The following is a 24,919-nucleotide window of genomic DNA, read 5'->3' on the forward strand; positions in this document are numbered from 1 at the left end:
CTTTGCTAAGCACTTTACCACCACATTTACTCTCTCACCTCTTCCTAACTCACATTTTTCAAATGGTAATAGAAGGTTCAATGAAGTTAACTAATTTGCCCAAGATCATCAAATTAGTAAGTGGCAGAGATGTGATTTAACTCCGGTATTATGTTAATTTAGAGGTAAGTGATCCTAATGACTACATGGTAGGATGCAGTGGAGTAGTGTCCCTTGCTCTATGTGTGTGTGTTTGGGGGGTGTTAAAATACCCTCTCCGATCATTACCTCCCCACATCCAACTCACTGCAGGAGTGCTGTCTCACATCTGGCCATCCCAAGTGCCATCGCTTCCTTTACACACCTTTCCAGACCTCAAAGATCCAGTTCCCCCTTGTCTGGCTAATTCTTAATCATCTTTCAAGTATCCGTTTAGACATCACTTTTTCCAGGAAGCCTCCTGCCTCAGGTTCAGATAAAGTGATGCCCAGTGTGAACTTACATAGCAGTTTCTACTTCCCAGGTTACAGCACTTTTCTCATTGTGGCAAGGATCCATTCTGTTTTTTGTTTTCTGTTAGTTTTTCTATATTCTCCATTGCATTCACAGCTGTTCCCTCACACCTTTCAGTGCTTGGGACATAGTCAGAACTTCACGACAGGTAGTGTTAATCAGTTTTGCTATTTTCAGGGCTTAGTTTACTGTCTGCCCTCTCTCCCATGACTCAAAACACATTAAGTGAATAAAGTAATGAATTACACGTGAACATAGGTTTAGAACACTTGCTAATACTACAAATATTAATCTTTCTGGATGCAATCTTCTGGCATTGCTATATGTACACAGTGTGGGTATGTATGGCTGTCAGAGCTGTCCATTTAAAGTTGTAAGCGCCTACAGAGCTGGCCGATTCCGTTCAGATTGCATTATCTGACTACAGACTGTTGTTCATTCCCTGACACAACATCCTGAGGCGTGTATTGTTCTCCTGTTGGTAGGTAACTGCCTCTGCACGCGAAGATTTTGTATACGTATGCTTATAAATGCGACGATTCCGTTTGTCCCGTTTTTCATGCAGGAACTGTGATTCCTAAGTTAAATCCCAAATGCCTAGATTAATAATGCAAAACAACAATATTTATTCAGGAAAATTTCACGTTGCATCAACAGGCTTCTGTGTCATCTTTGGTAACTGATACTTACTTTGTTAGAAAAATATACGCTACAGAAAAGCTTATTGCAGACAAGTGTAAATTACGCATCTGTCAATAAACGGGCGGCCTGAGGCACATTGACAGCAAACCAGCGTTTTACCCAGGTTGGGCTGACTTGAGCCAATCACGCAGACAAACTACAAATCTCAGCATTCAAAGCTGCAAAAAGTCCTACTGGTGCTGCGAAGAGCGCCGCGGTGGACTCTGGGTTTTGTAGTTCCCGACCCTAGCCCTCCAGTCACGGCCCGTATACTCACCAGATCCAGCCACCACCAAGAGGCTGAGAGACCGCCGAGGCACAGGAGCGCGAGGACTCAGGACTACCCACAGCCGCACTGCCAGCAGCAGCAAGGCCAGGGCTCCTGCAGCCGCCGCGAGGATAAGGGCGCCAGCCATTCAAAGAAAATACGCATGCGTGCTATCCCGCTGCCGGCCGCAGGAGCGGTCAGAGTTCAAAACTACGGGCTCTCCCGAGACTCAAACTCGAAGAGTGGGCGTGTTGGTGGGCGTGGTTTGCCTGAGGTGGGCGGAGTTCAAGGCCAGAGGCGGAAGGCCGGGCTCAGACCGCTCCGCTGGTTCCCGGGGGAATTCTGCTAAACTACCGCCAGTGCAGAAACTGAAATGCACGGATTAACGCGTTGGAGAAGTTTGGTTGCAGCTCATGGGAATATCAGGCCACCTGAGCGCCCTAAAGAACCCCGGAGCGCCCAAGTTAGCAGGTGTTTCAGCTTTACCAACTTTGTGACTTCCACCTGAGGCCAATGGCATACATCGCCGTTTTTCTTTATGAAACGCCGAGAGAAATGTTTCTGTTGCACATGCGCAGCTACTGAAAGTGTTTGCCAGTTAAAGGTACCTTGGTACAGAAAGTTGAATTTAGGGTCTTCGTATTTCTCCTCTTTCCCAACACTCAGGCTTTTCACTTTTCTAGACGTTTTCACAGATCTCGAACAGTGTCACCAGAGTAGCTGAGGGTGATCCTGAGAGGAGTGGACGCTCAGGGGCTCAAGGTGACAGGCTAGAGATGGTATCATCCTATTCAGTTAATTTTACCAGAAAGGCAACACTTCCCCTATCACAATTTTGCTTAATTTTGTGTTTACTTAATTCCCATTGCAGCAATATAAAAACACTGAGATTAGAGAAGCCCCTTCACTCCACGTGTAATTTGCCTTCAGTACCCCCGTGGACTTGTAGGTTAGATAGGACAAGTGTACAGAGGAGTAAACAAGTCCAGAAAGGTTAAACAGCTTGCTCAAGTGAGATAGTGGCACATCTAGATTTAGACAGTGGAAACCCCAACTCCTGCTGCATAGGCGTTTACATTGTGTATTCCTTTGCTAGGTCTTCGCTGATTGCTCAGATGGTAGAGAATCTGCCAGCAATGCAGGAGACCTGCAGGGTTCCATCCCTGGGTCCTGGATCAGGAAAATCCTCTGGAGAAGGAAATGGCAACCCACTCCAGTATTCTTGCCTGGAGAACTCCATGGACAGAGGAACCTGGTGGGCTACAGTCCACAGGATCGCATGGAGTAGGACACAACTGAGCAACGCTTTAACACTTTCCTTTGCTAAATTCAAACTTGCTTAGATCCTAGAACAGTGTTTTTAAAATTGTGACTTCTAGGGTACAGTAGGGAGCTACTGAAACAGAATCTCCAGAGGAGAGGCCTGAGATCAACTCATCTAACCAATCCGTCTATTTGTATCAGCAGGCAAGTTTGGGAAATATTTAGGGACTGTGGAGCATCATTTTCTGGCTAATGGACCTTGCAGCACTTTCTGTATTCTATCAAGTTCTCTTAACCCTGTATACTCACAATAAGGTCATAAGATGAATATTATTTTTGCACTTTACAGATAAAGAAAAGGATTCTATAAAAATTAAATTGCTTAAGATTACTTAGCTCATAGTGGTGGAGAAGTTTTATAATTGTGGGTTTGGAAGTCAGTGCCTCTCAAATTTTGATGGCATCAGAATCCCCTGGGCTTACAAATACATAGATGAAAGTCCAGAGGTAGAGCCTCTGGCTCAGTATGAACAACAGCTTAAGAACATTACAAAGGATATAGTTTTCTTTCATCTGCCCACTCTGCCATTCCCAGCAATGGCTTCAGCTTAACACCATTTCCCCTCCTACTTAAAAGCAGATATTAGTGGTCTCAGAAATTACATCCAGATAGGGCGGTCTCCAGATTTCAAGAGGTTATCTTGTCATCAGGCCTTTTGTTTGTTTGTTTAAGAGTCAGGAAACCTTTTCCAGAACCTCTCACAGAAGACTTGCACTCTCTGGCCACGTTTATATCACCTGCCAATTCATCAAAGAAATGAGACCACAAAGCTGGCTGGGATAGGATGGAGGATGACATACAACTCACCTGTTGTATCTGGCTGTTTGGTATAGGGTAGGTGCTGAACAAAATGGACATTCTCTTGGAGAGGAGGAAGTTGGAGGAGGGTGGAGGAGAGAGAATTGTTGGGTAGGCAAATAACAGTGTTTGGATTGCTGCGGAGGTAGTGTGTCTGAGGTGGTGTTGTAAACTGACACAGGCAATGCAGATGTTGGACATATTGATAAGAATCCAAGCCCCAAGAGATACCCCTGCATTCCCTACTACCCATCCCCTCACTACTGGAATTACCTGTACGAAAAATCAGCTTGACCACACTTAGTTGCAGGTGGAATGAATAGGGGGTGATCAAGCGACTGAACTGAACTGAAGCATGTTAGTGACTACCAGTAAATGCCGAGAATCAAAGAAGGTGGAGTAGCAGACATTGTTTGGAGTTATTGGTTGAATTATTTTGAATTAAGGCTGACAAGGAAGTTGAGGACGCAGGGAGGAGCTGAGTGGCAGGCAGGGACAGAAACCAAGTTGGGAACTGCTGAACACAATAAATGTCTGCTGTGTGAGCCGAGTCCTGTGGGCTTGACAGGCATGGAATATAATTAAGAGGTCAAGAAACTATACTGGATTAATCAGAAAAGACTGGACTGATCAGGAAGGAGCAACGAAAATTTCTCTTGGGGAGGTAAGCTGCACTGACAATGCAGATAAATGCACAGAGGTAAAGTGTATAAAAGTGTGAAAACATATTAATAATTGATAAACTGAATAATAATATTGAACCGTAATCAATCCTAAGTAAAGTCTGCCTGAAAGTGATTTTTATTATCTTCTTAAATCTGTTTTCTAAAATTTCTTTGACAAGTATTATTCATGAATATTTTTAAAAGTAAGATTATTTTGCAGTATTAAATAGCATTGTACTTATTAATTTTTTTCAACATATTTAATGCACACATGCTGTGTGCTAGGTTTCAGTGCTGGGGATCGTGTATGAGAAGGACACTAATCCAGACAAAAACCTTAGACAAGGAAGATAACAGTGGGAGGCAGAAGAGGGTAGATTTGACATATATTTTATGGATAGAGTCAGTAAGACTCATTGATGGATTAGATATTGGGAATCAAGGTGACTCCTCGATGCTTGGCTTGAAAACTGGTTGGATGGTGTCATGCCAAGACCGGACAGACAGGAAGAGAAACAAGCTTTTGTGGGTAAAGAAAGGGCGGAAGGGATGAAAATGAAGTGTTCTGTTTTGGATGTTAGTTTGAATAGCCTGTTAAACATCCTAGTGGTTGTGTCAGTTAGGCACTTTATGTATAAATCTGAAGTCTGGGTTAGAGCTAGAGGTATACATTTTGAATTCAACATATAGATTGTGTTTAAAGCCATGGGACTAGCTGGGTGAGATCACGTAGGGAAGGAATTTGGGTCAGTCTGGTCCAGCAGAAGTTTCTGCAATGACGGAAATGTTTTGTGTCCATGCTGTCCACTAGACACACTTGCCTACTGAGCCCTTGAGATGTGGCTAGTGTGATGGAGGAACTGAACTTTTATTTCATTTCAGTTATTTTAAACTTAAATAGATACATTGGCATTAGCCAATGGCTAATGTATTAGACAGCTCAGAGTAGAGAAGAGTCTGGGGTCATTAATATTTAGAAATCCAGTCAAGGAGATTGGGCCAGCAAAGAAGAAAGATGGAGAAGGAAAAGCCAGGGAGCCAGGGAGGAAAATCAGGAGAAATGGTGTCCACAAAAACCACAGGAGGAAAATGATTCAAGAATAGGAGTCCAGTTAGCTATGTCACAGGCTGCAGATAGATCACATCGAGTGACTTGGGAACAAATTAGTCACTGGCAGTCTAAACAGGAGCAGCATTTCCGTGGAATGGTGGTAGTGGAACGCAGATAGAAATGGGCAGAGGAGACACTGGGAGATGCAGAGAAGCAGCATCTGTACATAGTTGTTTCAAGTTACCTTTGAAGAGAAATGGATGAATTGGATGGGAAATGGAGGAGAATGTAGTCAAGGAAACATTTTTAAAATTAATTTATTGATTTTAATTGGAGGCTAATTACTTTACAATATTGTGGTGGTTTTTGCCACACATTGGCATGAATCAGCCATGGGTGTACATGTGTCCCCCATCCTGAACTCCCCCCCACTTCCCTCCCCATCCCATCCCTCTGGGTTGTCCCACTGCACCGGCTTTGAGTGCCCCGTTTCATGCATTGAACTTGGACTGGTCATCTATTCACACATGGTAATATACATGTTTCAATGCTATTCTCTCAAATCATCCCACCCTCGCCTTCTCCCACAGAGTCCAAAAGTTTGTTCTTTATATTTGTGTCTCTTGCTGTCTCATGTGTAGGGTCGTCATTACCATCTTTCTAAATTCCTTATATAAGGGAAGTATTTTTTAAGATGGGAGTTAATTGTCATATTCAGTTCAGTTCAGACACTCAGTTGTGTCTGACTCTTTGCGACCCCATGGCCTGCAGCCCGCCAGGCTTCCCTGTCCATCACCAGCTCCATTTGATGTTAAAAATGATTCAGTAGAGGCAAATTGATGCAGGAGAGAAAGGGAATGAGAATAGGAACATATTTATTTATTTTTAATTAATTACCTTTTTTTTTTTTTGGTTCCACTGGTTCTTCATTGCTGTGCATGGGTTTTCTCTGGTGGCAGGAAGTGGGGGCTACTCTTTAGTTACAGTAGGCAGACTTCTCATTGCAGGGGCTTCTCTTGTTACAGAACACAAGCTCTAGGGCACGCGGTCTTCAGAAGTTGTGGCTCTCAGGTTCTAGAGTGTGTTCTCAGCAGCTGTGGTTCATGGGCCTAGCTGCTTGTGGTATGTGGAATATTCCCGGATCAGGGATTGAGCCTCTGTCCCCTGCATTGTCAGGCAGATTCCCAGCCACTGGACTACCAGGGAAGTCCTGCAGTGCATTTGTTTTAAAAATGAAAAGGGTTGAAATCTTGAGGACAATAGGTTGGGCTTTAATAGGAAGGACCCTTATTCCATGGTCACAGGATGGAGGGCAGGGATATGGATGCGGTACTGGGAGGTTTGTAGAATTGGTGGTGAATAGAGAAGGGTGTGGAGACTTGGGTGCAGAAGAATATGAGGAGCTCAAGAAGAAAGAATGCATGAATTAAGCATCTTGAAGAGTAATTGGCATACCTACCAGGATCACCCTAGGATTTCTGAGTGGATTAGGATGCCCATTTGTAGCTTGAGATAGCAAATATAGAGAAAAACCAGTTGGCATGATTTTATGTCTTCTCCCGCCCCACTGGAAAAGGTGAACAGTTGGCTTTAACCAGAGTTAAATTTTTGACAGGTGAATACATTAGAGAGGTTCTTTTCAAGGGAGTGAGGTCCATGGAGTTTTCTCTGGACACAGTGGAAAGTGAAGACAGGGGAGTGGAGCTGGGACTGGGGATGAATCGTGGAAGAGTATAAAGTCAGTGGACTGGAGGCCTAAAAAATGTTTAAAAATTGCAGTGAAAAGAGTCAGTGAACTTTAGTGATAAGAGGAGGTGATCAGCAAGTGAGATGCTTGAAGCCAATATTGTTATTGTTGGTTGTAGTAGTTAGGGTGTGACAGTATGAACGGATGAAAAAGATCCTGGCGTGGGGGTGCACACCCAAATGGATGCTGAGGTCACTAAGGGGCAGAGAGGAAGAAAATGAGCTAGGAGTTCACATCTTCAGAGTAAGAGGTTGAAAGATGATAGCAACCAAAAAGAGCATTTTTGAAAAAAGGACATTTATTTATTTGGCTTCACTGGATCTTAGTTGCAGCACTCAAGAAGGATCTTCTATCTTTGTTGCCACATGTGGAATATAGTTCCCTGACCAGGGATAGAACCTGGGACCTCTGCATTGGGAGCACAGAGTCTTAGCCATTGGACTACCAGAGAAGTCCCCCCAAAAAGCATTGGTTTTAAGCTAGATATGTTCCATCTATCCCTCCAGACCCACATTTCTCCATCGTGCTCAGTGCCATGGGAGCTCAAACCTAGTAAACCATCTGGTTTTTTTTTTGCTCTCTGGTTCTGATTGGGTTTGGCCAATGGGGATCCTCAGAAGATTGGATGGAGGGAGGCTGTGTCCCTGAACTCAAGATCTCTGCTCTTCAATGTGGCTTTGTCTACACACCTCTCTCCTTCTGGGTGCCAGCGCTCCCTTTCCTTGTTCCATCAGGCCTGGGAATGATGATAGTTCCACTGATACTAACCTCAGTTGCTGCATGACCTCTTGTGACTTCCTTACCTCATTCACACCTTTGTAAATATGTTGACCTTTGAACAGCACAGGTTTGAACTGTGGGAATCCGCTTACACGTGGAGCTTTTTCAATAATAAGCATTTCAGTACTCGTGATCTGAAGGTGGTTGAAATTGTGGATGCAGGAAACACAGATATGAAGGAATCATGGATATGGAGGGCTGACTATAAATTATACTAGAATTTTCCACTGTACAGAGTGAAAACTCTAACCCCCACCCTAGGGTTAGGGTTAATGTTTAGGGTTTAGGGTTAGGGTTAGAGTCAACAATGGGTTGACCCATTGTTCAAGGGTCAACTGCAATCCCTTTATTAAATCATCTTCAGTTAACCGAATACAGCTGTGTCATCTGTAGGCTGTCTTTTAGGGATGCTGATACAGGGTGGTACAGTGGCATGACTAGAACTTCAAAGGAGCTGGAGTTTTTGAAAGAAGAAGGAGAAATGGTTCAGAAGCAGTGGCAGGGGTCCAGAGGAGTACTTTCCCCGCCTCCTGTAAGGATGTGAGTATCAGACAGCCTCTGTTTGAGAGACATATTGAAGAAATGTGAGAGAGCAAGTTTTCAGCTTATGCAGCAAAGGGAAGAAGACATTCAGAAAGAAGTTGAAGATTTAGCGGAAATTTGCAGTTAAGATCAAGAGGTCCAAATGTGCAGTGAAAGGGTTTGTAAGGTGGTGAGGAATGCCATTTGGGTCAGATTGGGGGATTTACAAGTAACTACAGCGATGAGGCTTCTGGCTCATCTGGGAGGCTTCTGGATTGAAGTAAAGAGGGTTGAGGTCAGGCTCTCAATTCATTTCCATCCAGGTCTATTAGTACCTGTTACATAATGCACTCTGTGGGCAGTGACAGTTAACACCCCAACAGTGACTTTACAATGATCCTGGCTATGTGAACTGTGTATGTCTTACCAGAGCCTCCTAGAGAAAAGTCACCTTCCCATGCTCTCATGGGCTGCCTTGAAGTGTGGGCTGCCAGGAAGCCTAGCAGTGAAGCTCTTCCCACCAGAGTTCAGCAATCTTCAATCTTAATGTGGGTGGTAAAGAAGAATGAAGCTTTTCTGCAAGAGCCAGGGAGACCCACTTTGGTCAGCATTATGTTTGTCCTTGACAAGGTAGGATAAAGCTGGAAGGGAGTTCTTAGCCTGGGCCAGAGATAAAACTATGGCCACCAGGATGGATGGTTGTATGCCTTACCATAAAGATCTTCTGGAAAGTTGGGTCAGATAGGCGACAGAAATTATGCCAGTACAACCAAATATCTGAGTATAGCCAAGACTTTTTTTTTGCCAAATATACTTAACATATAGGGCTTCCCAGGTGGCTCAATGGTAAAGAATCCACCTGCCAAGCAGGAGACACGGGTTCTGTTCCTAGGTAGGGAAGATCCTCTGGAGAAGAAAATGGCAACCCACTCTAGTATTCTTGCCTGGGAAATGCCATGGACAGAGGAGGCAAAGAATTAGACATAACTGAGTGACTGCACACACACACACTTAGTATATATTTAAGTCACAACCTTTTCCTGGATGAAGCCACTTCCTAGTGTTCCTTGAATGCTACCTCTTGAAGGTCATTGTTTAATCCTTAACTGGCATTTTACTGTGTGCTTAATATATGCCAAGCACTCAGGTCATGAATTAACTAATTTAATGCTCAAAACAACTCCATGAGGTAGGCATTATAATGACCCCCATTTTGCAAATGAAGACATTAAGGTACAGAGAGATCACATCATTTACTCTAGGTTACAAAGCCAGGAACTGGTAGTCAGAATTCAAAATATCTCACACTCTTATCTTCTACAGTATCATTAAATGTGTTTATTGTGTATTTATACCAGCTGCTGTGCTATACATTATAGAAAGCAAGATAGAAATACAGTATTGTTTACTATGCCTGACTTTTCATTTATAAAATTAGAGCTCAATAGGAGGAAAAGGATTTTGAAAAGTAGCTGTTTCACATGCCAGTCAAGAATTGGTTTACTGTTTCCTAGCTTTTTCTCCAAGTATTGATACATTAAAATACGATACTAGATTAGATAGGTTGACAGACAAATGTATGCTTCTCTCTCTCTCTAGGCATAAAGTGAGAGGACAAAATCAGTGTGTCTTGTCATTTCACTGTAAATTCATCTTAACACTTGATTCAATGTATTTGCAGTGAAATGACTAGATATGCTATTTTTTTCCTCTCACTTTATGTCCGTTTATCTCAGCTATGCCTTTCCAGGTATGTTTATAAATCCCTGCCCTAGCCTTGTGTACCCAGAATGCCTTATCAGTTCCAAAAACAAGACATTAAAATCTTATTTATAAATGTATTCCAAAACTATCATGGTAAGTACCGTACCACATTATACTATTGACTAATGACAACCACAGTAGAAGTAGCTCTTTTAATTTTCATAGGTACCATATTTTCTGTTTTAGACTTATAAAGAAACAGTTCCATTTTTTCACATAACACTGCTTGTCTTTGAAATCTGCTGAATTAATTTTCTCCTCATCCCAACCCTTCCTCCCCCTCACAGAGCCTCTGACCAGCACCTCCATCAAATCCACCTTTTCTTCTTTATTGTATATCTGCCCTTTATTTCGTCTTTCTCAAGTTGTTTTCTGTTTCCACAGAACTTTTTGTCCTTGACTTGTTGTTATTGTTTTCAGTCACTAAGTTGTGTCTGACTCTGACCCCATGGACTGCAGCATGCTAGGCTCCTCTGTCCTCTATTACCTCCTGGAGTCTGCTCAGATTCATGTCCATTGAGTTGGTTATGCTGTCTAACCATATCATCCTCTACCAGCCCATTCTCCTTTTGCCTTCAATCTTTCCCAGAATCAGGGTCTTTTCCAGTGAGTTGGCTCTTCGCATCAGGTGGCCAAAATATTGGAGCTTCAGCAAAAGTCCTTCCAATGAATATTTAGGGTTTATTTCCTTTAGGATTGACTGGTTTGATCTCCTTGACGTACAGTGGACCTTCAAGAATCTTACCCAGCACCACAGTTTGAAAGCAACAATTCTTTAGCACTCAGCCTTCTTTACGGACCAACTCTCACAGCTTTGTCATGGCAAAGGGGCTTGTGTAAATAAATGAAGCTATGAACCATGCTGTCTGTGCAGGACTGCCCAAGACAGATGGGTCACAGTGAAGACTTCTGACAAGATGTCCACTGGAGAAGAAAATGGCAACCCACTGCAGTATTCTTGCCTGGATAGCCCCATGGAGAGTATGAAAAGCAAAAAGATGTGGCACTAGAAGATGAGCCCCGCCAGGTTGGAAGGTGCTGCTGGGGAAGGGCAGAGGGTGATTGGTAATAGCTCCAGAAAGAATGAGTGACTGGGCCAAAGCGGAATCAGCGCTCAGTTGTGGATGTGTCTGGTGGTGAAAGTAAAGTCCAGTGCTGTAAAGAACAGTGTTGCATAGGAACCTTAGGTCTGTGAATCAAGGTAAGTTGGACGTGGTCAAGTAGGAGATGGCAAGATTGAACACTGACATCTTAGGAATCAATGAAGTAAATTGGATGGGAATGGGTGAATTTAATTCAGATGACCGTTATATCTACTACTGTGGGCAAGAATCTCTTAGAAGAAATGAAGTAGCTCTCATAGTCAACAAAAGAGTCTGAAATGCAGTACTTTGATGTAATCTCAAAAATGACAAAATGATCTCAGTTCATTTCCAAGGTAAACCATTCAACATCACAGTAATCTGAGTGTGTGCCCCAACCACTGATGCTGAAGAAGCTGAAGTTGACCAGCTCTATGAAGACCTGCAACACCTTCTAGAACTAACCCCGAGAAAAGTTGTCCTTTTCATCATGTGGGATTGGAAAGCAAACGTAGGAAGTAAAGAGATACCTGGAATAAAGGGAAGTTTGGCCTTGGAGTATGAAATGAAGCAGGGCAAAGGCTAACAGTTTTGTTAAGAAAACCCACTGGTCATAGCAAAATACCTTTTCAACAACCCAAGAGATGAATCTGCACATGAGCATCACCAAATGGTCAGTATCAAAATTAGATTGATTGTCCTTGATAGAAACACACAAATTATGTTTTCATTCTTATCTGACTATACATTATTCCTTAACTTTATATGAAAAATGAAATTCATATACACAGTCACACAAGCAGTCTACCATTTAGTAGGCATTTGTATAGCTTCTCAACTACCTCTTGCAACCATCCTATGAACTTAAGTACTATTATTATCCCCATTTTGTAGGTGAGGAACTTAAGGCTCTACTGTGCTAAGTCAACACTACTGATGTTTTGATTTGACTTCCTGTGGATGTACTGTGGCCATCTAGTGGCTTCAGGAGTATAGTGATGTTACTTAGGGAAAGTAATTCATGGAGAGAATACAGAGAACATGTTACATTAAGAAGAAGATAAGAAGAATGACATTTACAGATGTGCCTCTTAAAGGTTAGTGTTATTTTTCTTCCTAAAATTCTGTTTGAATAATATTGAGTATACCTTACAACAGGGGATATATAGCTCTTGCTGTGGTGTGTAACCTGGTTTCTTCTCAGCGTCTCCACAATTTATTAAATATCCTAATCATTTTTCATCTATATTAGGTACCCTATTCACTGTGAATTCTCAATTTGTTACAAACAAGCTTGACAATTTACTGAAAGACTTTTTTTAGATAGAAATCTCAGATGGCTTGGCTGTTTCCCAAACTTAAGATTCCTTTCTCTACACCAGTGCTCCAGTGGGATCTTTGCTGGTTATATTTGTTTTGGAGTAAGGTGGCACATTGGTAAAAGAATCTGCCTACCAGTGCAGAAGAGTCAAGAGACTCGGGTTTGATCCCTGGTTTGGGAAGATCCCCTGGTATAGGAAGTAGCAACCCACTTCAGTATTCTTGCCTGGAATATTCCATGGACAGAGGAGCCTGGCTGGCTACAGTCCATGGGGTCACAAAGAGTCAGACACGATTAATCACACACACAAGTTAAAAGATAACTTAAATGAACCTGAGAAATTCTTAACACTCTGTAATACGTCATTAATGTTTTCCTGGGGACTGTGGAATGTCTGTGTCTTAACTTAGAAAAAAAAAAAAAAAACAACTCTCAATTTCCCTTTCTAAAAAGGTGCTATAAATGAAACAAAACCTTTTATGGTCAATTTCCTCCATCAATTATGCCTTTTCTCCTGAATCTTTAACTATGGACTCTCATTGTATTTTTACCCTTAGCCTCTAAAGCTGAAGTCTTTCCCATTAAAAAATAAAAAGTGCAATCAATAACCCTCCCTCACTCAGCCTGGCTCAGCAGAACTCCTTTAAACTACCAGTCCTGCACAGCACAACCACACCTTCTATCCTTTTGCCAGAGTGTTTTTCCACTCCCAGTCTATTTTTAAGCAATTGGACTATTTCATAGAACTGAAGCCTTCTGGTGTGCACAGAATAGGATTATTTTTCATTTGTTGAAAGGCGGTCATCCTGAACATGTAGCTAGGCAGCCCGTTTTTGGTGGACTGCAAGCATATGGAGGCTTCTCTCAGCGTGTGGAAGAAACTTGGTCCTCCCAGCACTACAGAAGCCAGATATTGATTGACACAGGGCTTGTCCTAGAATGACAGTGCCCTGTGCATACTAGTTACATCCATAATCTATTCCGAGGATCAGAGAGCTTGGTTGGGTTACTACTGTTTAAGATGTACATTATATATATATGCTGGGCAGCTAGAACTGTGACCCACCCTAGTCTCTAGGACCCTATACCTCAACTCAGCCTTGGAGACTGGTTCTTATCTTAGTCCACATGCTAGTGGAACTAGTCATAAGTAGTTACCATCATATCTTTTCTTTCCTAAAAAGTCAGTGTTGTTAAAGACTACTCCATACTTGCTGTCTAGTTTTTGTTTTTTTCCTTAATTCACTGAAATCTAGCTTCTGCCATAATTATTTGCTAGTAACTGCTGGATTTTCAAAACCAAAGGACATTTCCTTTTCTAATTTGTTTTTGTATTCATTCAGGCCATTGAATTATTTTCTCTCAGTTGACTTCCATGACTCCATTTTCTTCTTCCTACTCTCCTCGTAATAGTCATACTGCTCCTCGTATTACTCTTCTTTCTACTCTCCTACTGTAGCCTTGTCTAAATCAAAGAAACTAAGCCATGCTATGTAGGGCCACCCAAGATGGATGGGTCATGGTGGAGAGTTCTGACAAAACATGGTCCATTGGAGAAAGAAATGACATACCACTTCAGTATTCTTGCCTTGAGAACCCCATGAACAGTATGAAAAGGCAAAAAGATAGGACACTGAAAGATGAACTCCCCAGGTCGGTAGGTGTCCAGTATGCTACTGGAGATCTCTGGAGAAATAACTCCAGAGAGAATACAGAGATGGAGCCAAAGCAAAAACAACACCCAGTTGTGAATGTGACTGGTGATAGAAGCAAGGTCCGATGCTGTAAAGAGCAATATTAAATAGGAACCTGGAATGATAGGTCCATGAATCAAGGCAAATTGGAAGTGGTCAAACAGGAGATGGCAAGAGTGAACGTCGACATGTTAGAAATCAACAAACTAAAATGGACTGGAATGGGTGAATTTAATTCAGATGACCATTATATCTATACGATGGGCAAGAATCCCTTAGAAGAAATGGAGTAGCCATCATAGTCAACAAGAGAGTCCGAAATGCAGTACTTGGATGCAATCTCAAAAATGACAGAATGATCTCTGTTTGTTTCCAAGGCAAACCATTCAATATCATGGTAGTCCAAGTCTATGCCCCGACCAGTAATGCTGAAGAAGCTGAAGTTGAAAGGTTCTATGAAGACCTACAAGACCTTCTAGAAATAACACCTAAAAAAGATGGTCTTTTCATTATAGGAGACTGGAATGCAAAAGTAGGAAGTCAAGAAACACCTGGAGTAACTGGCAAATTTGATCTTGGAGTACAGAATGAAGCAGGGTGAAAGCTAATAGAGTTTTGCCAAGAAAATGCACTGGTCATAGCAAACAGCCTCTTCCAACAACACAAGAGAACACTCTCCAATGGACATCACCAGATGGCCAACACCGATATCTGACTATATTCTTTACAGCCAAAGATTGAGAGGCTCTATACAGTCAGCAAAAACAAGACTGGGAGCTGACTGTGGCTCAAATTATGAAATCCTTATTGCCAAATTCAGACTTAAGTTGAAGAAAGTAGGGAAAACCACTATACCATTCAGGTATGACCTAAATCAAATTCCTTATGATTATACAGTGGAAGTGAGAAAGATTTAAGGGACTAGATCTGATAGATAGAGTGCCTGATGAACTCTGGATGGAGGTTCGTGACATTGTACAGGAGACAGGGACCAAGACCATCCCCATGGAAAAGAAATGCAAAAAAACAAAATGGCTGTCTGAGGAGGCCTTACAATTAGCTGTGGAAAGAAGAGAAGTGAAAAGCAAAGGGGAAAAAGAAAGATATACCTATTTGAGTTCTGACTTCCAAAGAACAGCAAGGAGAAATAGGAAAGCCTTCCTCAGCAATCAATGCAAAGAAAGAGAGAAAAAGAATGGGAAAGACTAGAGATCTCTTCAAGAAAATCAGAGATACGAAGGGAACATTTCATGCAAAGATGGGCTCAATAAAGGACAGAAATGGTATGGACCTAACAGAAGCAGAAGATATTAAGAAGAGGTGGCAAGAATACACAGAAGAATTGTACAAAAAAGATCTTCACGACCCAGATAATCACGATGGTGTGATCACTCACATAGAGCCAGACATCCTGGAATGTGAAGTCAAGTGGGCCTTAGGAAACATCACTACGAACAAAGCTAGTGGAGGTGATGGGATTCCAGTTGAGCCATTTCCAATCCTAAAGATGATGCTGTGAAAGTGCTGCACTCAATATGCCAGCAAATTTGGAAAACTCAGCAGTGGCCACAGGACTGGAAAAGGTCAGTCTTCATTCCAATCCCAAAGAAAGGCAATGCCAAAGAATGCTCCAACTGTTGCACAATTGCACTCATCTCACAAGCTGGTAAAGTAATGCTCAAAATTCTCCAAGCCATGTTTCGGCAATATGTGAACCGTGAACTTCCAGATGTTTAAGCTGGTTTTAGAAAAGGCAGAGGAACCAGAGATGAAATTGCCAACATCCTCTGGATCATGGAAAAAGCTAGAGAGTTCCAGGAAAACATCTATTTCTGCTTTATTGACTATGCCAACCCTTTGACTGTGTGGATCACAATAAACTGTGGAAAATTCTGAAAGAGATGGAAATACCGGACCGCCTGACCTGCCTCTTGAGAAACCTATATGCAGGTCAGGAAGCAACAGTTAGAACTGGACATGGAACAACAGACTGGTTCCAAATAGGAAAAAGAGTATGTCAAGGCTGTATATTGTCACCCTGCTTATTTAACTTATATGCAGGGTACATCATGAGGAACGCTGGGCTGGAAGAAGCACAAGCTGGAATCAAGATTGCCGGGAGAAATAACAATAACCTCAGGTATGCAGATGACACCATCCTTTTGGCAGAAAGTGAAGAGGAACTAAAGAGCATCTTGATAAAAGTGAAAGAGGAGAATGAAAAAGTTGGCTTGAAGCTCAACATTCAGAAAACTAAGATCATGGCATCCGGTCCCATTAATTCAGTTCATTTCAGTCACTCACTCGTGTCCGACTCTTTGCGACCCCATGAACCGCAGCATGCCAGGCCTCCCTGTCCATCACAAATTCCTGGTGTTTACCCAACCTCATCCATTGAGTCGGTGATGCCATCCAACCATCTCATCCTCTGTTGTCCCCTTCTCCTCCTGCCCTCAATCTTTCCCAGCATCAAGGTCTTTTCAAATGAGTCAGCTCTTCGCATCAGTTGGCTAAAGTATTGGAGTTTCAGCTTCAACATCAGTCCTTCCAATGAACACCCAGGACTGATCTCCTTTAGGATGGACTGGTTGGATCTCCTTGCAATCCAAGGGGCTCTCAAGAGTCTTCTTCAACACCACAGTTCAAAAGCATCAATTCTTCGGTGCTCAGCTTTCTTTACAGTCCAGCTCTCACATCCATACCTGACTACTGGAAAAGCCATAGCCTTGACTAGATGGACCTTTGTTGGCAAAGTAATGTCTCTATTTTTTAATATGCTGTAGAAACAGTAGAAACAGTGGCTGACTTTAATTTTTTGGGCTCCAAAATCACTTCAGATGGTGACTGCAGCCATGAAATTAAAAGACACTTAATTCTTGAAAGGAAAGTTATGACCAACCTAGATATATTAAAAAGCATCGGCATTACTCTGCAGTAATAGGTCTGTCTAGTCAAGGCTATGGTTTTTCTAGTAGTCATATATGGATGTGAGTGTTGAAAGAAAGCTGGGCGCCAAAGAATTGATGCTTTTGAACTGTGGTGCTGGAGAAGACTCTTGAGAGTCCCTTGGACTGCAAGGAGATCCAGCCTGCCCATCCTAGGATCAGTCCTGAGTGTTCATTGGAAGGACTTATGTTGAAACTGAAACTCCCAATACTTTAGCCACCTGATGTGAAGAGCTGACTCATTTGAAAAGACCCTGATGCTGGGAAAGATTGAGGGCAGGCGGAGAAGGGGACGGCAGAGGATGAGATGGTTTGATGGCATCACCGACTCAATGGACATGAGTTTTGGTAGCCTCTTGGAGTTGATGATGGACAGGGAGGCCTGGCGTGTTGCAGTCCATGGGGTTGCAAAGAGTCGGACAGGACTGAGTGACTGAACTGAACTGAACTGAGTCTCCTCATATCACGATTACTCTACCTTATATTCTTCCTGGGTCTTTCTTTCTCTGTCTAATTCTCATTAAAAAAAAATGTATTTAAAAATACATTCAGAGAAAATTGGAAAAAATGAGATGGAAACTTGGGTACCCACCAGCTGGACAATTTTGCCTTCCTTCCTTCTTCCTTCCTTCCATCCCTCCTTCCCTGCCTTCCTTCCTTCCTTGTTCAGACTGTCATTTTTTTCTCTCTAAGGAAGAAAAGCCTTACTTATAACACCACATCCCCCTACACTTTGGCTTTTTAATTTTTATTTCTAAGGTTTCTTAACCTTGTGTATCTTTTTTCCTAACGTAAATGATTGCCACCATAAAATCCATTATTTTCTCTATGGGCACATGCTCACTCAGTTGGCAATTACATTTCTTATCCTCTTTTGCAGCTAGGTATGATTTGTGGTTAAGTTCTTGCGAGTGGAATATAACTAGAAGTGATGAGAAAATCTTTTGTCTTACTCTTTTTAAAAGAACATGGCTTGCCTTAGACTCGTTTCTGTCTCCTTCATGGACGTGTCTGTGACCCCCTGCAGCACAGAAGTGGGGAAGGCAGGGTAGGAGAGGATGGAACAGTGAGGTAGAAGGAATCCGGCTCCTAAATCACCTCACAGCACTGGATGCTGTGTCAGGCTAGGCCCAACTATTATCTGAGAAGGAAAGGAACTTTCATTTTCTTTATGTCCGTGACTTCTAGGGCCTCTTTATCACAGCAATTTAGCGTTTAATATAAAAATTGATACCTGGAAATGGGGAACTTCTAACAGAATCTTAAAACATATGGCATTACATAAGCAATCAGACAGTTGACAGTGAAGGAATAGATCTTGCAGGTTGGAAAACTGGTGATCCTTGTAATCCCATTGCAAAATGTTTGGTAGAAACTTTACCTAGTCAACTTGGAAGCCTGACCATCTTCTTTCTATGGCCGAATTTTAGTGGAAGCATTTGGGAAGAACCAGAATATAAATGTGTGATGGTTGCTCCTTGCTGACTTTAGCAAGAGTTTTTGAGAAAGAGATTAGGTCACATCAGAAAAGAGGGTTTTGTAAACAGGAACAGAAGGAAATAGAGTGTATAGAAAATTTGGGCCTCACAGGATTAGAAAATCCAACTATTTTTGTAGTGCAAACAGGAGAATAAAGGTTGTTTTTCAAATATATATATATTTAAAGTCCTTCCGTTAAGATTTCTCATGCTCAGTTGTGTGTGACTCTTTGCAACCACATGGACAATAGCCCGACAGACGTCTCTGACCGTGGGATTGTCCAGACAATAATACTGGAGACCTCTTCCATTTACTACTGTACAACTGTACTCGTTTTCACATGCTAGTGAGGTTATGCTCAACATCCTTCAAGCTAGGTCTCAGCAGTACGTGAATCAAGAACTTTCAGATATATAAGTTGGGTTTAGAAATGGCAGAGGAACCAGAGATTAAATTGCCAACATTCGTTGGATCATAGAGAAAGCAAAGGAATTCCAGAAAAACATCTTCTGCTTCATTGACTATGCTAAAGCCTTTGACTGTGTGGATCACAACAAACTGTGGAAATTCTTAAAGTGATGGGAATACCAGACCACCTTATCTATCTCCTAAGAAACCTGTATGTAGGTCAAGAAGCAACAGTTAGAACTGGCCTTGGAACACCAGACTGGCTCCAAATTGGGAAAGGAGTACAACAAAGCTGTCTTTTGTCATCTTGCTTATTTAACTTATATGCAGAGTGCCTCATGTGAAATGCTGGGCTGGATGAGTCACAAACTGGAATCCAGATTGCAGGGAGAAATACCAACAACCTCAGATATGCAGATGATATCACTCTAATGGCAGAAAGTGAAGAGAAACTAAACAGCCTCTTGATGAGGGTGCCAGAGGAAAGTGAAAAAGCTGGCTTAAAACTCAATATTCAGAAAACTAATATGGCATCCAGTCCCATCACTTCATGGCAAATAGAAGGGGAAAATTGGGCTTCAAAATCATTGTGAATAGTGACTGCAGTGCTCCTTGGAAGGAAAGCTATGACGCAGTTAGACAGTGTATTAAAAAGCAGAGATATCACTTTGCTGTCAAAGGTTCTGTATAGTCTAAAGCTTTTCGGTAGTCTTGTACAGATGTGAGAGCTGGACTGTAAAGAAGGCTGAGTGCTGAAGTATTGATGCTTTCAAAGTGTGGTTTTGGAAAAGACTGACTGGATCAAACCAGTCAGTCCTAAAATAAATCAACCCTGAATATTCATTGGAAGGATGGATGCTGAAGCTGAAGCTCCAATATTTTGGCCACCTGCTGTTAAGAGACAACTTATTTGAAAAGACCCTGCTGCTGGGAAAGATTGAAGACAAAAGAAGAGGGCAGCAAAGGATGAGATGGTTAAATAGCATCACCGACTCAATGGACATGAATTTGAGCAAATTCTGGGAGATAGTGAATGATAGGGGAGCCTGGCATGCTGCAGTCCATGGGCTCACAAAGAGTCAGGCATGACTTAGCAACTGAACAACGACAACAAATTAAGATTCCTCAGACAAAGAAAGAAATCTAGCCTTTCAGCAAAGATCAGATTAAGGGTGTTACACTCACTTATTTTTTAAGATTACCTCAAAGTAACCACCATTAAAACAATGAAAAGAGGAATGGGTAGACCATAGAAACTGCAGAATAAGCTAATTTAAGAGCTAGGTCCATAAAAGAACTTGGGCATCATTTTTGACACATAACTGGATTTGAATAGTACAAAAGCCTAATAGTTTTTTTAAGGAAATTGCATTACTAAAGAAACCACAAATCTGACCTGCAAAAGCCATTCACTGTGTCCTCAAGGAGTTTCCAGGAATGCTAGTCTCCAACGTCCTCTTCAGTCTTGGTCCTGGTGATTGGTGGACATGAAAGAACCTCCCAGAGAGTGAACCCAGGGGTCTGCAGACATACCCAAAGTCATCCAGATGGGTTCATCAGGGAACGTCTTCCATGGTCAGGGCAAAAGTTTCTGTCTGGAAAGAAAACTATTAAGGATTACGGGTTGCTACATGTTTCCCATTCTTTCATTTTTCACATGGAAGTTTGTATTCTATTCCTGATCCACCTTGCAGATTGGGTTGAAAGTCAGGATCAAGTAAATATTTTTTGCTTTATAAGTCATTGGACTATATGTAGCCACATCTGGGCAAGAAAGAGAAGGCTATACTTTCCCCAGAGATAGTAGACTTTGAGCTGGCTATGGAAATGAATAGGCCCACAGATGGCTCCTGTTAGAGAGAAGTTGAGATGTATGGGAAGACATCTTGCTGGTATGAGGGATTGACTGAATCTCTTTGTTTACCTTTACCTGAACTAATACAGTCTTAATTGAGGTTCTGATTTCTTTATTCAGAAACCTATCTCTTGCATACTGACAGCTTTCAAATTTGTATGCCCAACCAGGATTCTCTTTTATATTCTAAACCTATATTATATGAACAGTAGACAGCTTTGCATGGAAAAACCTTAATCACCAGATGTCAAAGACTGAAATGATTTCCTTTCTCCTTAAACATGTACCCCATTGGTGATAGATTACAATAAATGGTCACAAACTCATCCTGTCCCTCTATACACATGCCTTTACAGCTACTGAGCTGGTGCCCTAGAGCCCGTGTTCCACAGCAGGAGAAGCTGCCACAATGAGAAGCCTGCTCACAGCAACTGGAGAAACCCATGCAGCTAACAGATAAATGAAAAATGCCATAGAAGTAATGATGTGGCAATTATGAGCGTAGACCTCAAGAGCCTTGCAGCCTTTGCTCTCAGTCTCTTGGAAAGCCTCTACCATTATGTGAAGAAACTTGGGCTAGTCTCTTCAAGGATTAGAAGCTACATGGAGAAAGATGCCCAGCTGACATTCAGCACCAACCACCAACATGACTGGCAACATAATGTGCAAGGCCCAGGAGGGCCTCTTATTTCATAATTATTAAGAATTTCAAGGTAGAAATAGCAGAATGATGAGCCAAGCACAAGTCACATGTGTGTGCCGCTGGCCTTGACAGATGGAGACAACACTTCAGAGCATCAAGCCCTTGCCAAGCTGTCACAGCTGACTGTCACCCTGTGAGTGAGCTCAGACAAAACCAGGTGAAGAACTTCCCAGCCAAGTTCAGCCCAAATTGTTGACCCATAGAACTGTTAGCTAATGAACAATTATTATTTTAAGGCATGAACTTTGATGATAGTTTGGGCAGCAATAAATAATTAAGTCATCCTTGTAATCTCTTATCCTGGATGATTACGGCCTGAATCAATCCAGGTCACCCACGCTTTCCATCTCATTTTGTGAGGCCTGAGGAATCTTTATGTTACCTGCTTCCGAACATGTTCCTTCTTATCCAGAAATATATGTAGAGTTGGACTGCTGCTGCTGCTGTGTCACTTCAGTCGTGTCCGACTCTGTGTGACCCCATAGACAGAAGCCCACCAGGGTCCCCCGTCCCTGGGATTCTCCAGGCAAGAACACTGGAGTGGGTTGCCATTTCCTTCTCCAGTGTGTGAAAGTGAAAAGTGAAAGTGAAGTCGCTCAGTCGTGTCTGACTCTTAGCGACCCCACGGACTGCAGCCTACCAGGCTCCTCCATCCATGGGATTTTCTAGGCAAGAGTACTGGAGTGGCTTGCCATTGCCTTCTCCGGTAGAGTTGGACTACCGAGGCTTAAATTCTAGATCTTACCATTTCTAATTGTGTGACCTTGGACACATTATTTTCACTCCTTGTGCTTCTATTTCCTTATCTGTAAAACAGAACGGACCTTATCTTTTTTATTAGGATCTGTGAAGGTTGATTAACACAAATAGCACTTAGCACAGTGACTGTGATCAGTAAACGTTAGTATGATGACCTTGGATTCAACACACTATCTGTGAGATTCAGTATGAAACTTGCAGGAGGACTGCAGAAGACTTCTAGGGTTGTATGGAAACAGTATTCAGAGAGGTTAAAAAAAAACAGCAAAAATAACAGACATAGTCTGGAGAAACTATAAAGTAGTATGCAGTCAGAAACTTGACTTCTGGTGTCAGACTTTCTTCTCTCACATCTCAGCTTTGCCATTTGTTCTGTTTCTTTGTCAAGTTACTTAACCTCTTTAAGTCTTCATTTTATCAACTGTGAAATGGGACCAAGGAAAGGAAATCTCTTATAACATTATTGTGAGGCTTGAATGAGGACTAAATGGTTAAGTCCTATAGGCCTGATTTAGAGAAGTCCTGTGAGCCTGGCATGTAGAATGTATGCACCACATGATACTTAAAATGTGAATAATGGTCAGAAAGGCAAACCATGATCACTTTGAGAGGAGAATTACCAAATATGAAGCACACTATATATAAGCCTATAAGCAGGATATGAAGTAAGAGATAAGGAGCCAATGAGAAGGTGAACGGATTAAGTTTGGAGATCTAGGCAGAAGTGAAATCATTCAAGACTTTGGTTGCTGCCTCAGTAACTCTGGAAGATACATTGCATGTTTCCTTATCCTCGCTGCAAAGTATAATGGCAAAGCAGAAAATGCTTCAGAAGCAGATTTTGGATTAGAGGGAACAGCTCAAACAATCTTTAGCTCATTCTCCATCAATTAGCCTTTGAGGGCTCTCTCTATTTTTAAGGTGAAAAAGTGAAAGTGTTAGTCGCTCAGTTGTGACCAACTCTTTGTGACCCCATGGACTGTAGCCTGCTAGGCTTCTCTGTCCATGGAATTCTCCAGGCAACAATACTGGAGTGGGTTGCCATTCTTTTCTCCAGGGGATCTTCTTGACCCAGGGATTGAACTTGGGTCTCCCTCATTACAGGCAGATTCTTTACAGTCTGAGCCACCGGGAAAGCCCATTTTTAGGGTGGTTCTTGTCTTTTCCTTCCTGGACAGTCAAGAACCCATTTATTCACAAATTATTTATCGAGTACCTTGGAATGTATTCCAATTGTACTGTACTCCCAGACCTCAGACTAACAGGAGAGTGAGATAATTAAACCAGCAATCTCAACACTTTGTGAGAACTTAGGAATCAGAGAAAGCTCCCTAGAAGAAGTTACATTTAATGTGAAACTTAAAATATAGATGGGTAGGCATCAACTAGGGCTTCCCAGGTGGCTCAGTGGTAAAGAATCCACCTGCCAATGCAGAAGACATGGGTTCAATACCTGGGTTTGGAGGATCCCCGGAGGAGGAAATGGCAACTCACTCCAGTATTCTTGCCTGAGAAATTCTATGGACAGAGGAGTCTGGCAGCCTACAGTCCATGGTGTCGAGAAGAGTTGGGCATGACTTAGTGACCAAACAACAACAAGGCATCAACTAAGCTGGTGAATGGGGAAAGAGTGCGGCTGTTGGCTGCGGGGAGAAGGGAGTATTCGAGGTCAAAATAACAGTATATGCAGATGCATGGAAAGAAGACTATCAGGAACTTGGAATTTAAAGTAGTTCAGTTGGGCTGAAAAATTGAGCTAGAAGCTAGAAAGTGCTGGAGAGAAGGCTAATGAGATGAAATCTATTCTGTTAAGGAATCTGGACTTTATCCTAAGGGCAATGGGAATCTATTCTAGGTTTTAAGCAGAGAAGTGACATTTAGAAAGAATACCCTGATTACAATGTGGAGAACAGAAGGAGCAGGATAGAAAGCCAACTACCTGAGTTTGTAAATAAAATTTTATTGGAACACAGCCATATACGTTCATTTACATATTGTCTGTTGCTGCTTCCAGGCCATAAGTGTAGAGCTGACTAACTGACCATTGGCCTACAAAGCCTGTATTTATAATCTAGCTCGTTAAGAAACCCAGGGAGATTATTGTAGTAACCTGGATAAGACAATATTCCTGTCTTCCCAACACTGGGGAAGAAAGGAATCTTAGAAAGGCAGTCGTTGTCAATAGCTGAAGAAATCATGACCTAGATATAAATTGTCATAATCTTGTTTTTTAGCCAAATTGTTCTGCCTGTTTTCCTCTAAGAGTTTTATAGTATCCAGTCTTTCATTTAGGTCTTTAGTTCATTTTGAGTTTATTTCTGTGTATGGTGTTAGAGAATGTGCTAGCTTCATTCCTTTATATGTAGCTGTCCTGTTTTTCCAGCAGCACTTATTGAAGAGAATGTCTTGTCTTCACTTTATATTCTTCCTTCCTTTGTCAGAGATTAATTGATATAGGTATGTGGGTTTATTTCTAGATTTCTGTTCTGTTGGTTTATAGTTCTGTTTTTATGCCAGTATCAAAAGCTGATTTCTTTAGGTCTGTTTTTCTTTCTCAGGATTGCTTTGACTATTTGGGCTC

The 24,919-nt window shown here is 42.0% G+C and overlaps 2 protein-coding genes across 2 annotated transcripts in view; one reads left to right on the forward strand and one right to left on the reverse strand.

Annotated features, from left to right (window-relative positions):
* Nucleotides 1-1,690, reverse strand: part of ALG14 (ALG14 UDP-N-acetylglucosaminyltransferase subunit) — a 109,593-nt gene extending 107,903 nt beyond the window's left edge. Inside the window, exon 1 of the mRNA XM_055403777.2 lies at nt 1,451-1,690. Within this exon, the coding sequence (XP_055259752.2) occupies nt 1,451-1,589 (139 nt within the window). The 5' untranslated portion in view covers nt 1,590-1,690. The remainder of the gene's footprint in view (nt 1-1,450) is intronic.
* Nucleotides 1,691-3,635: 1,945 nt separating this feature from the next.
* The window catches only part of TLCD4 (TLC domain containing 4), a 126,135-nt gene continuing 104,851 nt past the window's right edge, over nt 3,636-24,919 (forward strand). The window contains exon 1 of the mRNA XM_055403776.2: nt 3,636-4,227. The gene's annotated coding sequence lies outside the window, so the exon portion shown is untranslated. The remainder of the gene's footprint in view (nt 4,228-24,919) is intronic.

This window comes from Moschus berezovskii, chromosome 4 (genome assembly GCF_049115385.1).
Source record: "Moschus berezovskii isolate FMDL1 chromosome 4, NW_MosBer_1.0, whole genome shotgun sequence".
Classification (NCBI taxonomy): Eukaryota; Metazoa; Chordata; class Mammalia; order Artiodactyla; family Moschidae; genus Moschus; species Moschus berezovskii.